At 50.6% G+C, this 16,277-nt stretch overlaps 2 protein-coding genes across 2 annotated transcripts; one reads left to right on the forward strand and one right to left on the reverse strand.

Annotated features, from left to right (window-relative positions):
• Nucleotides 1-226: 226 nt before the first annotated feature.
• Nucleotides 227-1,318, reverse strand: ALTATR162_LOCUS7924 (uncharacterized protein; the record flags this gene model as incomplete). The annotated part of the gene is made up of 3 exons (XM_043315552.1): nt 227-282; nt 337-1,171; nt 1,220-1,318. The coding sequence occupies 3 exons, from the start codon at nt 1,316-1,318 to the stop codon at nt 227-229; spliced, it is 990 nt and encodes a 329-aa protein (XP_043171487.1).
• Nucleotides 1,319-5,982: 4,664 nt separating this feature from the next.
• ALTATR162_LOCUS7925 (uncharacterized protein) lies at nt 5,983-6,231 on the forward strand (the record flags this gene model as incomplete). The annotated part of the gene is made up of 2 exons (XM_043315553.1): nt 5,983-6,012; nt 6,061-6,231. 2 exons carry the CDS (start codon nt 5,983-5,985, stop codon nt 6,229-6,231), a joined length of 201 nt encoding a protein of 66 aa, XP_043171488.1.
• Nucleotides 6,232-16,277: the final 10,046 nt, after the last annotated feature.

The following is a 16,277-nucleotide window of genomic DNA, read 5'->3' on the forward strand; positions in this document are numbered from 1 at the left end:
GTTTTTGGCGAAACGAGACTGATCTGCACATATAGATGCTTGAAAATGCTATGTATGCAAAGGAAATGCGACGTTGGTGTGGAAGGGCGCTGCTACTGCTCTAGCTTCGATCAGGGAGCCTAGAGTACATGGCGGTAGACAGTGACGACAAATTTCAGGTGACTGTCAATTTCAGAGTATTTACAAGAAGATCCTTAAAGTCTACCGTATGCTGGCATTAAGCTAATCAGACGCACTGTGAGTAATAGTCACCCCCAGCTTTGCAGGTAAGTCCTGAAGCACCTAAAAATCGTCAGTATAAGCTTATCCTCGTATACTCGAACTCATTCAACTTACAGGTTTTGCATCCAGTGTATCCATTTCCGCCGCACTGACCGTACTTTGCAACCGAGCATGCACCAGCACCGCCTCCACTCGTCGGCACAGCGGCGGCAGACGTGGCTACTGCAGATGTCTTCATAGTAGTTGCGGTAGCGGTGGCAACCGGCGCTCCACCAGTAGCAGTGACGGCTGATCCAGCACTTCCAGCGACGGCTTCAGTACCACCGGCGATAACTGCCGGACCGGGTGCGACATACGAAGCGAGGTTCTGGTAGATGTTGATCTGGATACCAGGGTCGGTAGCTTTGTAAGCTCCAGGGAATGACACGCCAGCAGGTGAAGATGATCCGCCACCAGTGACGGTGATCTGATAACAGGTAACGTAGAACTGAGCGCCCCCAGCACCAGACGCGGCATGCAGCGCAATAGCTTCCGCTCTTAATAGATAGTCTCCTGGAGCCAGGTTCGCGGGGACCTTCACATCCATCTTCCCGCAGTTCTTGTTCAGATCCTTCGTACCCCAGTAATCATCCGAACCGCCACCACCCGCAGTGTTCTTCGCCCACGTATCCTGGAAGACCTTGAAGAAAGGGGTCGAGCCATCCGCTGTGGATGCATCTGCGACTTTAGACATGTAGACAAGGACGGGGCCGTAGTGAGCACCACCGATGGCCTCGTTTGCGCAGGAGCGGTCGCCATTTTGCTGGTGCATCTCTACGGTGACGGTGCCGCCGGCAGGGACGCTACATTTTGAGGCTGCTGGACCTTGGTTGGCATTGCAGCGGATGTCATTGCTTGCTACCGAGGTGACTGGGCTATTGCTGTTGGGAAGCCTTGCACAAGTGGACTGGTGAACGGGTGTCAGTGTTTTCGATGATGAGTTTCTGAGAGTACTTATCTGATCTTTGCCGTTGACCCATAGGTCCTGGAAAGTCGCGTGAGATGCTACCTGTGTTGCGAGGGCAGCAACGCCGGTCAAGATGATCGCGCTTCTCATAGTAGGGATTATGACGGTAGTCGGTAACCTGGAAGAAGGGAAGTGATGAGATCTTACTGAGATGATATCGAACTGGTTTCGTACCCAACACCTCTTTATACTCGCTGCTTCATGCTTCAGGCAGTATACAACATGCTCGCTTACATTTGGAGTGCAGCCCGCTGTTTCGATCCGTGCTACTACACCCTAAAAGGTACATGTTTAGAGTATGGTACCGTCGTGTGACATAAGATTATATGAAAATAAAGCTTGTCATTGCCAAAACCTGGGTTCTATTTTCCACGTGTAACGTCCTGTGGCAGGCGTGGATATTAACCAGCCCGCACACAAGGTTCTGGCTCTAGATTCGCTCCATAGGTATGCTTTTGTGTGCGTCGTGCAGGGCTGCTGGTATATAACGTACGTACTACAAGCCACCGGTTAAAGCTCCCGTCGGTTCGATTGGGCGTGCACCTTGTAGACAGTCTCGAAGTCTCATTGCTGCATCTCTGTGAGCTGAAACAAAGACCTTTACACTCATTGACGCGTATGTTCTTGTTCGCGTTGAGCGCTGACACGAGTTGTGCAGCTCTACAACATCAAACTGCTATTGTGTGTACGCTGTCCACCAGAAATTGCTCGAAACCGTGATCTCAGGCCATCGAGTGAGTCGGCCAGGGCTTAGGGCGAAGAGTTATCGAAAGCAATTTGTTTAAATGAAATTCGAGAAGCGACGCGTGCCGCGTCTGCGCCTTCCCCAGATCCGGTACCTCGGCAGAAAAGCTTGTTTCTCGTCTCTTTCTAGTATGGAAGCAGGGGGTCTTAGACGGCTCGATTCCTGGCGAGGTAACACTCTGAAAGTCGCGTGGTTGGGAATGCAATCTTGGTAGGTCGGGATATGCGGAGATGCTGGCCGTGATGATGTGGGGATAGGTTAGCGCAGTCGGGACAAGGGCGCGTGCCGCACACGAACCTCCCATCGTTCCTTCATCGACGCACAGCTTCAGTCCATCATGATGGGTTTCTACGATGTTCATACGGAGATGCTTGTGTCAGGGAGTCGTAGGTAGCTCCCAAATTCTACTCCAGATGTTGGTGCTGCTGTTCCGATCATTATCCTTCACCCTACCTACCAAACGCTCTTTCATGAACAGCGTCCTTTTACCCCATGGAAATTTAAGCCCAACATATTGTTCGGCGAATTACTTCCCATTCTCATCGCTAAACTTTTTCTCCTATCTGCATCGCGTCTTTTTACTAACATAGTTGAGTTCGCATAGGCAGAGTTTTTTCACTTCTCAAACTCATCACATGCTCACGTCTGTCGACAACGTCTATATTCGCTATATATCCGTCTCTTCTAGAATTGAATTAGTGTCTGCCTTGTATCGTTGTCGCAGACTCGCCTACTCTATCCATACGTCCATAGGTGAGTCTGCCACAGCAATATCAGTCTCCCCTCTCAAGTCATCCGTTCATCCGGATACAAGTCTCGTCGTCCTTCCCATCATTGTCTTTCTCTTCCTTAAACCTCTCGCTTCCCACAAACACGCCCACATTCCTTCTCCAACCATCAAAGTAGCAAATGCCTACCCTCACCTTCACCTCGCCTTCCTCCACCCACCATATACAACCCCATGATCTCTCTCGCTATACAGCCCTGAATCTTACCCAATATCCCATCAACACATGACTTTGGAATACTCTCGTGGCGGTCGGAAACGTGATTACATAGAAAAAGTACGGGTAACACCGCCGCCAACCTCGGGGTAGCTGCCCAAAAGATTGGAAAGCTGCGGGTTCGAGTGGTGGTTTTCGGCAGTCACTTAATGCCTTAAGAGTGAGTATTCTTTTTGCTCCCACAAATGCCGTTTTATTGTTACGTGAACTATGTCTTAATGCGGCAGAGTGAGTAATACTAGGGAAGGGTGATGTGATACTGTAATGTAGCACTATGGAATGATCTCAATGCAAATGTATTTCCTTGACACCCCTCTTGTTTACTTGCCGCCTCTCTGCGTAGGCGGCGTAAAGCACAGAACAAAGACAGAATGCTTTATTTCGTGAAAATATAAGAATGCTATAGATAGAGGTATGAAAAGAGCAATGTAGGAAGAGAGGTAGTATGATTTGTACTAAAATTACAAAGAAAAGCAAGTCGCAACATCTAAAGTTCCACACAGCCCGGCCTATGTTAGTATATAAGACAACAGGGGCTTGCCAGATATCATAGTAGTCAGAAGTGCCGCACAGGTGCCTTATCTACAGAGAAATGGACATACGAAGATTGAATAGAGGAAGAAAAAGTTAGACAGCTTGTTTGTAATCTGCCCTATCAATGATCATGCAAGGCTTCAATTCCTGATCGTCGGTAGCATTGTTATGCTATTCATACATCTACTTGGTGTCTTGAAATCATCATGTTCGTGAAGATACCTCGCGCTCCATCTACCTACCACACCTTTCTAATCCCGCTTAAGCGGGGTGAAGGTCTCGGCTATACCCTCACTCGTGATGATCATCATCTGAAGACCATCACCAACCTCGATATGCCTCTCAACCGCGCTTGTGAAAGCATCCCGGACCAGATCCTCGACGTGATCCCGCGGTAGCGGTTGTGCTTGCTTTGACTTGAGCTCGTGACCTGTTCCGCTGCCTGGCTCGTACATGTTCTTGAAGTTGACCTGATTGTCCAAGAAAGGCATGATGAGTGATGCCGCAGCACCAGCCGCCCTACACTGCTCCCTCTCGTAGCTGCCGACCGGGTCGTAGGAGTACAGCGCACCCTTGCCCTCTTCGTCCAGACCAGCCAAGATGGCGTGTACGTAGTAGGGGAAGAATCGCTTGTTGTAGAGGATGTGGCTGAGTCGTTGTGCGCAGGCGGAGACGGTCATGGGCTTTCCATGCTGGTACTTGTACATCTTGACGATGGTGTCGAGACGCTCCTTCAACGCGTCACCGTCTGCTGCGAAACCGACTACTGACAGTACTATCCTGGCGCCCTTGTTGTCTGGTCCCTCACCGCCGATCTTGAAGAGCTTGGGTGCGTATCGTGTGTTGATGTTGTAGCCGGATGTCGAACGTGTGTCACCTGCCAGGATGGCGAAGTCGGCACCGGAGATGCCTAGTGTTGATCCGCCGTTGTCGGTGTAGCTGATCTTGTTAGTTCTCCATATATTCATGGTATAGAGTTACACATACGGGTAAAAGCCATGTTGCCGCTCGCCTGATGGGACAGTTCTGGGGTCTGGTTGAACGAATAGCCTGGGCCACCTTGCGGGGTGCACCGGTGTAGAGCGCAGCCATTGTTGGGTTTTGTAGACGTGAATTCGAAACGGAATGTAGGGGCTCCAGTCGATATCGGAGGGTTGTGGGTTATAGCGGCGGTTCTATTTGTTGGTGTTGAAGCTCTAGAGTTACGCAGCTCGAATGCCTGGAGCTTCCACGCGCTAGTGTCTTGGCGCTGATGTAGTGAGAGCGTACATCAAGGACCGTCTTGGAGCATATACAGAAATGGCTTCAGTTTATATCCTAGGAATTACCTAACTAGACTTCAAGCTCGTGATGGAGTTTTCAGGTATTGTTCCCATAGCATTGCACTACTGATTTCTGTCGCTAATGTACAATCTCCTCTATCACCTTCTCTCTCTGGACCTCGAGCGTCTCCTCTTTGGCGACCTTGACCTGCTCTCCAACTTGCTCCTTGAAGTCTGATCATCCTTTCCTCTATGTTCCAACTCCTTGCGCTTTCCCGTAGTAGAGCTCGGTGCGACAGTCTTGGACGCAGAGACGAACTCGAGAGCTTCTCTTGGTGCCTTGGACCTCTCCTGTTCTTTGGTCTTCGCGATACGCTTCTGTGAGGCTCTCAGTTCCTCGACGTAGGCCCACTCCGGAAAGATTGCGGGTACCGCGACATCTTCTGGTAGGGTGGATGCATATGAATCCTCTTCGCTGATTCCCGCAAAGTCCATCAGTTTCCGCGTATGCCCCGGATCGCGTAGGACTGACGAGCCTTCCAAACGCTGGTTGAAATGCTGACCCTTCTTTTTAAGCTCTAGGAATTGCGCAAACTTCTTGGTAGCTCTCTGGGGTGGTGACCCAGGTGGGGAAGGCGGTATGTCGAAGTTTGGAACGGTAGGTAGAGTAAGGTTCTGAATCAGAGCGCGTGTAGTTGTGTACGGTGAGCCTGGCGCGGCATCATTTGAAGGAACATCTTCCTCTGGAGGCGGCGAAACCGTCGGACCTTGCGCAGGACCATTCACTGGAGCTGAGGAGGTGGGCGGTTGTTCGAGAGGCGCGGGAGCGGAAAGAGGTTCTGGGGTCGGCGCAACTGCTGCAGGAATGTTGGTCAACTCTATATTAGTAGCCACCAGAGCCCTTGATGCACATTTGTGAGTCTCACCTCTGGCTTAGTCGCGGGCACGACATCCTCCTCGTCACTATCTGGGTAGTCAATTCCGAGCATTTTGGATGCGCAATGCTTGTAGACGATCATCTCGGATTGACCTCAGTATGCGGAAGCTTGGGCCAGCTCTATGTCTTGGCGGGCGAGCTGCGCAACCACCGACTGCCTGGCGGGCATCGTGACAACAACCTCACCTTCAAGTCCACTACGACATATCAGCTTCTCCGATTCCCGAACAAACCACCCTCTCCAAACCACCGTTTCAGTTACCGCCAACACCATGAACCACCTTCCACAAGCTTGGGGTCGTGTATGTCTTCCGCTCGCCTCAAACAGCAACGGTACTAATACATCATAGCCTAGAGACGATGTATACGGCGCTTACGACCCTTCACACTTCTCCGCTGCAGGCCCGAACCAGCATACCCAGAGCCCGATCGTTACCGGTACCTCAGTACTTGCGGCCAAGTTCAAGGATGGCGTAGTCATTGCCGCGGACAACTTGGGTATGGCACAAGACTATGGTTGACGAGGGTCTGGCTGACAAACATACATAGCTTCATACGGTTCTCTTGCTCGCTTCACCGACGTCAAGCGTCTACGAAAGTTCAATGACGAGGTAGTCGTGGGTTTCGGCGGCGATGTTTCGGACATGCAGTACCTGGACCGCCTACTCAACTCGCTCGACATCCGCGAGAACTACTCCTCTTCCGAGAACTCGCTGAACGCCAAGAACCTCCACACTTACCTCGCCAAAGTTATGTACAACCGCCGCTCAAAGTTCGACCCATTGTGGAACCATTTGCTCATTGTGGGCATGGACGGAGATAAGAAGCCCTTCCTTGCGAGTGCAGACCTTCTCGGTACCACCTTTTCATCACCATCGCTGGCCACTGGCTTCGGTGCACATCTCGCTCAGCCAATCCTAAGGACAATATTGCCAGATGAGGCTGCCGTAGAGAATGTCACAAGGGAACAGGCGGTAGAGAAGATCAAAGAGTGCATGAAGGTTCTCTTCTACAGAGATGCCAGGAGTATGGACAAGTACTCGATTGCCGTCATCACAAAGGATGGTGTTGATCTCGACGAGAACGTGAAGCTGGAAAACCAGAGCTGGGCGTTTGCCGACAGGATCAGGGGATACGGTACCCAGGTTGTATAGGGAGAACTGATGGGAGAGGTCAAATATCACGATCAAAGGCGTCAGCACATTGAGTAACTGAGGCCTGAATGATAGACATGATTGAATGTACCAATAACGGTATGAGTTTGTCCAAGCCCGTGCACCCGGTATGTTGTGTGTTCGTGCTTTATTACTATTTTCGGCAACCAAGACTCCATGCATAACGGTACTCAAAAGAGCCAACGAGGTTAGAGCTTCGTAAGCTAGAGCGGGGAAGCTCCGCTCACGAACAGCAAACCTAGTGATCAGCGCCGTGGTCTTATGACCTGTTGTTTTGTGCGTATATGCCTACAGACACTTCCATCATACCGTAGTTACCAACTCATCCAACACCCGCCGACCTCTTATATGATGGCGTCTCCACAAAGTAAGAGGATAGTATTTACAGGCGGTTCTGGAGTAGCCGGACGACATGTAATTGAGAAGCTACTTAGTTTCGGCCATGAGATACTCAACGTGGACGCAACACTTCTAGACAATCCCAGGGTACATACCTTGAAGGCCGATCTTACAGACGGCGCGCAGGCTTTCAACAGTCTATCTTGTCACTTCAAGATTAGCGAACCCTTCATGGAGCCAGTCAAGACGCCGGATGCTGTCGTACATTTCGCCGGTACGTAACCACCTGTGCTTATTTCGAAGAGAATCAAAGAGACGAACAGTCAGGAAACAGTCCATGGCTCCCATAACCCCCATCAACATAAGATTAACACCAAACTCCCAGGCATTCCCCAACCCATGCGCCTCCCCGACAACGAAACCTATCGCATAAACACCCTAAGCTCCTACAACATCCTCGAATCCGCCTGTAAACTTGGCATCCGCAAGATAATCCTCGCCTCTAGCCTCACCACCTACGGCGTCACATACGCCGAAGGCAGCACATCCTACACCCACTTCCCCATCACCGAATCCACACCAACGACCCCCATGGACGTCTACGCTACCAGTAAACTCTGTATGGAAACCACTGCCGCGTCATTCGCGCGCCGGTTCCCCGGTGTTGACATTTACTGTTTGAGAATATCGGCTGTGATCGAACCAGAGAACCATGCAAAAAAGTTCGAAGCGTATCTAACCCGGCCACAGGATTTCAAAGTGCATGCGTGGAGTTATACTGATGCGAGGGATTTGGGGAATATGGTGCAGTGTTGTTTACAGACGGATGGGTTGGGGTTCCAGGTTTTCAATGCGGTGAATGATGAGATTACTGTTCCCGAGACGGAGGGGTCAAGTGAGGATTGGTTGAGGAAGGCTTGTCCCGAGACGGAAATTTTGGGGACGATGGGGATGAGGGAGAGTCCAGTTTGTAACAAGAAGATGAAGGATATGCTTGGGTTTAGGGAGGAGTTTGGTTGGCGGGATGTGATGGGTAAGAAAGGATAAGGATGTGGTGGTTGGGTTGCTTGATGGCTGCGTTGTTGGGCAATGCAGGGTGTTGAGATACCAAGAAGTTTACGGTTTCTGATCTCCAAGGTTGTCCCTATGGTATGCCCTAAGGGTATTTGCCAGGTCCTATACTATGTTTTATCACATAGGAAGCAGCGAGTACCTTCAGGGTATGGCTCGTCAGCTAGTACAACTTGCAAAATTCAAGCTTCTTCATGTTTCATCTTGGGTTCGGTCAGAGCCTTGTCGAAATTTGAACATTATATTATAATTTGCTACACTCATCTCCCGCTCACATACTTTTGTAGCCTGAGCCCTTTCATCAGGCCTTCTCCTCACTCTTCTTCTTCCCTCTAAGCATCCCCTTGATCTTGCTAACACCCTTGCCTAAGCCTCCAAACACCATTCCAAACCCAAACTTCCAACCCTTGATTCGAATGCTCCATACGAAGAAGTAAACAAGCGCCCAGTTGCTAATGCAAAAAGCAAGGAAAATACCAAAGTCGCGCCACTTGTCACTGGCCTTGACGTTGATAGTAGCTAAGTAGTCGTCTCCAACCGAATAAGGACAGTATTGGCAACCAGTTGTGGCCTCGGGGTTGAGCAGGTAACCTGGCGAGGCGGAAGCGAAGGCGCCAGCATAGGACGAACAGCTTTGGCCTGGTGGTGCGTCGAAAACAGCGGTCTCGCTCTCCTGACACTGAACCGGAATTCCGGTCAGTGTTGCAGAAGGACACCACCAATCCAGTACGTTGAGGGATTTAGATAATACATCTATATGTTGAAGTATGAAGTCAGTGTATGTCTCAAATGCAGTTTGTACAGGGATACTACTCACCCAATACTTCCAGAACACCGGCATCATCTCGTAGGGTCGTACAACACCGTTGAAAAGACCAAACATAACGAAGAAGAAGGGCAAAACATTTGAGATGACAGTAAAGGACGGCGCAAACGCACAGATCCACTGACCCCAACTTGAAATAAATAAGAAGAATAACATCGTCATCAAGAAGACGTATCCAGAAGTCGAGCTATCAGTGGGTAGTCCAGTAGGGAAATACCACAAAACCCAATACAGCACGCTCGACACAATAGCGATAGGGATCTCGGCAACGACCTGCGCAGTCGTAAACGCAACCCAACCGTAGATACGAGAGGGTAGCTCACGAGCTTGCCAGAGTGCCATATTTTGGTAGAACTTGGGCACTACACCGTTGACGATGGTGGGTGGGATAAGAATGATGAGAAAGGCAGTGAACATGCGGTTTTGTAGGTCGCCAATGGAGTTGCCGAGTTGCCAGAAGGTGAAGCCGTTAAATATGCCGATGATGACTGCGACAAAGAGTTTGCCGTAGAGGTAGGATGGGTCGCGCCAGTATTGGATGAATGTGCGCTTGGTGAGCATGGTGGTTTGCTCCCAGACGCTCGCCGCAAACTCGGACTGCTCGGCTCCTCCATCTTGGTTCTGGTCAGAAATCTTGCTGCGCTCGGTCTTAACGCGGTCAATTTCCTGTAGCATTTGCTTGTTGTTGTCGGAGTTGAGCCATTCCTCATTCCAGTTGATTTTGCTGCCGTCTTTGCGCTTGACAGGCTTCGCTGCAGTCTCTAGGATGAACTCTGCCACGTTCTTGCTAGGAGGACACTGTACGCCGCGGTCGCCAAAGTACTTGATGACATCGGTGCCGTTCTCGCCTACAGGACCGAAGTAGAACGTGTTACCACCGGGGTTGAGGGCAAGAATCATGTCGAATTGCTGAATGAGAACACTGCTAGGCTGATGGATGGTGCAGACAATAGCCTGACCTGCCTGAGCAAGTTTCTTGAGAAACTGTACAATAGAGTACGCAGAGTTGCTGTCGAGACCGCTGGTTGGTTCATCCAAGAACAAGAGCAAAGAAGGCTTCGCGGCGAGTTCGACACCGATAGTAAGACGCTTCTTCTGCTCGACACCCAGGCTGGACACCAGTGCATCTTGGATGTCTTGCAGTTCGAGGAGGTCAATAATCTTGTTGACATAGTCAAGCTTTTCCTTCCTAGGCGTGTTCTTGTCTTGACGCAGGATGGCGGAGAACTCGAGAGCTTCGCGGATAGTAGCAGTGCCGTCGTGGAGATCCATTTGCTCGCAGAATCCAGTACCTCGCTGGAAGGCCTTACCAAGATCCTTGCCGTCCACCAAGAACTCACCCGAGACGACACCGGTAGACTGTCGTTGGGATAGTGTGTTGAGCAAAGTGGACTTACCAGCACCAGAAGCACCGACAAGGGCGATCATGACCCCGGGCTTGGCGTATCCGTTGACTTTGTTCAAAAGCTTTCGTTCGCCTCCCTGATATGGGACAGTGTATTCGACATCTTTCCAAGTAAAGACACTCTCACTGCTCGAGATAGACTCCAGTGCCTCTTCCTCATCGTGAGCAGCCGTGTCTGAGCTTGCAGTAGACTCTCCAGCGGCCACCTTCTCCTCATCAGCGGGTGCCTCCTCCTTGACGGCTTGCTTGGCCCGCTTGTTCTTAGCGAAGACCAACGCACCGCCACCTGACTGCGCGAAGGATACAGTCTCGGTTGCGATCACCGTAACCAAGAGATAAAGTACCGTGAATGCTATCACAACACCGAAGTTGCGCCAGAGGTTCGACCTGGAGTAGTTGAAGGACACCTGAAGGTAGTCTGAGCCAGCCACGGTGCGGGAATTGGGTGCTGCACCAGTCAAGCTGCAGCCTTGATAGGCAGGATCGACGCCCGGCCCCTGAGGTACCAGCTGGCTGGGGGCGCACTCCATGATACGATCGGAAAACTCGTTTGCAAGGACTGATTCGAAAGAGTATGCTACCGGGTTGATCCAATAGATCCATCCAAACCAGATGTAGTCCGTCAAAAGCTGTGGCTTCGGGATAACGTAACCGGTGTAGATGATCAGGAGGTTGAGCGCGATACCGGCAAATCGTACAGCGTCGTCGATAGTTGGCGAGAGAGCGGCGAACATGCGGTAGAGACTTGTAACACAGAAGGTCGTGATGTATATGAACAGGAAGTAGATAAAGAACTTGGACACATCGACGTCGAGACCGGTCATGAAGTACATGATGATAGCTAAAGATGTTAGCGAAGTTCACAAGTTCAGATATACTTGAAGGCCCTCGCAAAGCTTTCAAGCTCACGTTTCCCACCCGTGTTCTTAAGAAATATAACTTACAGAATGGAATGACCTGTGCCAACAACAGCGGGAAGTCTTGCACAACACGCGCAATAGCCACAGCACTTGGGCGATAGAACGCGTAATCCTCATGTCTCTTAACCACGTTGCGACCAGAAACAGCCTTCATAAGCTCGGAAAGCTGGAGCCATCCGAGGAAGAGAATGGAGAAGAAACCGGAACCGCCTCGGGTGAAAGCACCCGAGGTATCGAGAGCTTGACCGTAGAACAGAGAACCGACGATGAGACCGTTTGAGATGATGATAACTTGATGGTGACGTTAGCGTGATGTTTCCAGGTGATGGGTGTGAAAAGTAAGTCTAAAGGTCCTTGCGACATTTTCAAGAGATTTGCAAATGCTGAAAATGCTGCCAAGTTCTCCATGCTCCTCTGACACGTTTGCGAAACTTACAGAATTTGGTATACAGCGTAGTCTGGTCACCCCATGTGAGCCAAAACTCACGTTGAGTACAGGCTAGAACCTGGCGAATGAAGGAGACTGTGTATGGACTCTTCTTACGAACCGTCTTACTCTTACTCTCACGTACGGCGCCCTCAAACTCTTTGGCGTTGACGTAGCCACTGGCTTCGAGCTCAGCCTCGTACTCAGAGACCTCTCTCAATACCTTCTTGTACGCATCACTTTCCCTAAAGGTCTTTTCCAGCTCTTCTGAGGTTTTTGGTGCTTTGTCCTCGAAGCCGGGTTGGAATTGACGCTCAGTAGGATCAGTAACCGCAGTCAAGAAATCAGCGGTCGTTTGGCGTTCCGGGCACTTGAATCCCAAATCCTGGAAATACTGCTTGGCCTCGTTCGCTGGGCCCTGATAGATGCACCGGCCCGCATCGATAACCATGACCTTGTCCATGACTTCGTATATCTGTTCACCAGCCTGGTAAAGCGTCACTAACGTCGTACGATTGCTGATATCGGTCATTATACGGAGCGATTTGGCGTAGTCGAGTGCAGTACTAGCGTCAAGACCCCGAGTACTGTTATCCCAGCAATTGACCGAACTCTTGGTGGCGAGTGTCTCGGCGATGGAGACACGCTTGCGTTCACCTCCACTGACACCACGGACGTATTCATCTCCTACTTTGGTGTACTTTGTGTGGGATATGCCGAATACCTTTAGGAGTGCCTCAAGTATGATTGGAATCTGTAGTATACGATGTCAGTATCTGTCTCGCATAGGGTTTTGTACATTCGAGACTTACCTCGTGCTTTTCATTCTTCTTGGTTTTGTTTGTGAGAGCGAACTTGAGCGTTTGCCACACGTTGAGATCGGCCATGTGCGAGTCGTCTTCCGGGTTGTAGTTGACCTCACCACGGAACTGCTTCTTTTGCTTGCTGGCTGGGATACCTCCGTAGGATACATCGCCCTCGACAGCAGCATAGGATTCGCGATTGTTGGAGATAGCCTTCAAGAACGTCGAACATCCGGACCCGGGGCTGATATAATCGATCAGTATTTGTCTGGCATACAGTCCGGAATACTGCTTACCGTCCTAAAACAAGCATCATCTCACCGTCCTTGACCACACCCGAGAAGTCGTTGATAAGCGTCCTCATCTGCTTGTGCCTGCCAAGCTTCAATGCCGGAACGAAGCCCGAGACAATCTTATAAAGGTCGGGCCCAAAGGTGCCTAATATTGCGTCAGGCAACGTCCTCGCGAACGTAGCGGTTGATCCCACGCCCTTGACAGTGAGATTCTTGTAGATGACACCGACTTTCTTGGCGGATTGACCGTCCTTACGCTTCTCGAAGTGGCCCTCGCGCATGAACTCGTCGAGTTCGAAATCGTCCTCTTTCTCATCCGCGAGGGCTCCGATATCTCCGGGCTCGTCATCTTCTGCGTCGCCGGTGCCCTCCTCTGCGCGTGTGACGGATCCTCGACGGTGGCTCTGGCTTTGACGCCCGCTAACCCTACTTACAGTCCGGGAAAGTGGGTTCGATCGTTGCGATTGCGCGCCTCGGGATCGCGACTTTGAGAGAGACGCAAGTTCTCCTCGTAGAACCTCGAGATCTTCTGCTGCGGCCCGTGTATCCAGTCTTCCTGCATCTCTCTCACCCCAGGTACCTGCGCGTCTCAGGCGCTCGCGATCTGGACTATCCTCTTCACTCTGGTTGTCCGGCGTTACCACCTCTTCTCTTCCATCACGAAGATAGTCATCCTCGTGCCATGGATTGCGCCGATTGTCTCGATCGGGTGGAATTGCGGATCCCCACATGTTGCAAACGGAAGTATTGGGTATCAAACAGCTGTACTGAAAGAAAAGGAGAATACGAAAGAGGTGTGAAGAGATTCAGCAGGAGGAGCAATCAAAATGTTTAACGCAGACAGATTGTTCAATTGATGGTTATTAAGCAGTCACTGTTGAGCCCAGGAGAACACCGGGGTTCGTAGCTAACGGGGATACCAGGCCAAAATTTAGGTATGGGAAGGAGAAATCGGAGATAAAGCGAGACCATGTCGTCATCTTTGAGATTTGATGAAGCGATTGACGTGCCCTGCCGAGAAGCTAGATGGAGCTAAACTCCGAGGCGAACTCCACCCATCTAACAAACCCAGATGCGGTTGAAACGGGTGAAGATCCAACAACTTTTTTTTGCATTACCAATCAATCCTTCCGCAGAAGATCTTACTCGCTTTATCCACTTGGGTAGGTATCCCTGCATGTTTGGACGCCAACACGAGTCACAACTCACTCGTGTAAGGTGGACCATCTCGCATTCCTGACACGCATGCGTAGGTTGTAGGCAGGCGGTCTTCCAAATCGGTGATCGAGTTTTCCATGTTTGGTATGATGTCAATGTTGCCTACATGGATATCGGCTCCGCGGACCTAAGCTCTAACTTCTAGACGTCGATCTTGCCAAGACAATTTGGTAACTAAGTCCGATGCTATTCGGAGGTACAAATCTGCATGCGTCAGTCGGTTGCATTAACAGCGCGGCCGGGTACTTTGCCGTGTCGCCTACATCAATGGCTTAGAAAGTGTATATATGCTTAGAAAGGATGCCTATGCTGAAAGAAGCACACATGTGCCTGGCGAATATGCATACGCTTATAAATGTATATATGCTCGTACATAGTGCGAGAGTGAACGCGACGCGCAGAACCCGCCACACATCTATTCCCCGCCTGGGCAGTGTGTACGTTGTACGAAAGAGGTGCTTACAAACACATGTGCGCTTAGAAATAGACAAATCATTAAGGATCCTACAATGATCAACCGGGATGAATAAACTTTGTGCTTATCATTGTACAGTTTCATTAGGATCATGATAAGGATTCCAAGGACTGTCCAATAGAAATCTATTCTATCTAAAGGGGTATTCGCTTCCAAGTGACCATCTTATTCGCCGTTTCCTACACTCTCACCAGCATGTATCAGACTCCTAGAGTTTAGGCTCTTCTAGTCATGGCTTCTTCTCAATGAGCTGAGGAATGTCTTCGGGCTTGTTCTTGCCTTCCAAGATGTTGTAGACAGCAGTGAAGAGCGGGAAGTCAGCCTCCATACCCTCCGCCTTCAAGAACTCGTTAACCTCATAGGCAGTACTAGTACCCTGGAGCTTCTGGCCGTTAAGTTCAGACTGCTCGATTTCATAAATAGTCTTGCCACGGGCGACGGCCATCTTTGCGCAGCGGAAGTTGCGGCCACCCGAGCACGAAGTAATGACGTCGGCGACACCACAACTCTCTTCAGTGAAGGTGCTTGTGCGAGCACTGTCTCCGAAGAAAGCCTTGCCAAACTTGACCATCTCCAAGATACCGACACGCATAACAGCTGCTTTGGCATTGTCTCCCCAGCCCAACCCATCCACAAATCCTGCTGCAAGTGCGATGATGTTCTTCAGCGCGCCGCCCAGTGAGACACCTGCGACGTCGTTGACAATATGTACGTGGAAGTAGGGGCGGTGGAAGAGCTTCCGGACGTTCTCGTGCGACAGAGGTGGATACTCGTTGGGAAGAGCAGTCAAATGTGCCGAACGCTTGCTGGGTTTCTTTTTGCTGGGATCGATAAGGTCAACATGAGCAGTAAGATCCGTCTGGGAGGCATTGGGCGAACCGCTGGGAGTGGGGTTGCGCGAATCCATCGGAGGCGGGTCGTATGCTACAGTCGTCTCAGAGTACTTCTCTTGGGCGATTTCAGAAGCAATGTTCGCTCCTGATAGGGCACCACAGTAGATGTTGAGGGTCATGCCAATCGTCTCGGACATGAGCCTGATACCCTTCTCGCTAACGTCCACACCCTTTGTACAGCAGATAGCTCGCGCATAAGGAAGAATCTTGCCGACCAGCTGCTGACTCGAACGTGCAATGAACTGATGTGGGAGGACGAAAATGAGCATCGTAGAGTCCTTGCAAGAATCAGGTAAATCGGGATTGGCGACGACGTTCGAAGGGAGCGTGATGTTTGGGAGGTATTTGACGTTCTCGTGGACTTTGTTGATGATTTGCGAGAGTTTCTCAGGCTTGTCGGAGCCGCTGTAGTGAGGCGAGTCTTTTGGGATGGTGTACTCCTCCTCGAACACCCACATCTGCACGGTCTCTTCAAACAGAGACGGGTTCTCTTTCACGTTCTCAGCAACGAGCTTGGCCATGGTGGTGCCCCTGTAGCAGTCAGCACTTGGGCTCAACAGTTATCCATAGCTCTGTAACTGGAAGGATCCCCCCAGCATTAGAATTGCTCTACATACCAGTTGCCGGAGCCAACTATCGTCACCTTATGCTTACGCCCAGCACTGAGAGTCGCCATTGTCCTTGAGGTATGCCCTTTTTCTGCAGGTTTGTAATGTAGGGTG

This window comes from Alternaria atra, assembly GCF_907166805.1.
Source record: "Alternaria atra isolate CS162 genome assembly, contig: 28, whole genome shotgun sequence".
NCBI classification, from domain to species: domain Eukaryota; kingdom Fungi; phylum Ascomycota; class Dothideomycetes; order Pleosporales; family Pleosporaceae; genus Alternaria; species Alternaria atra.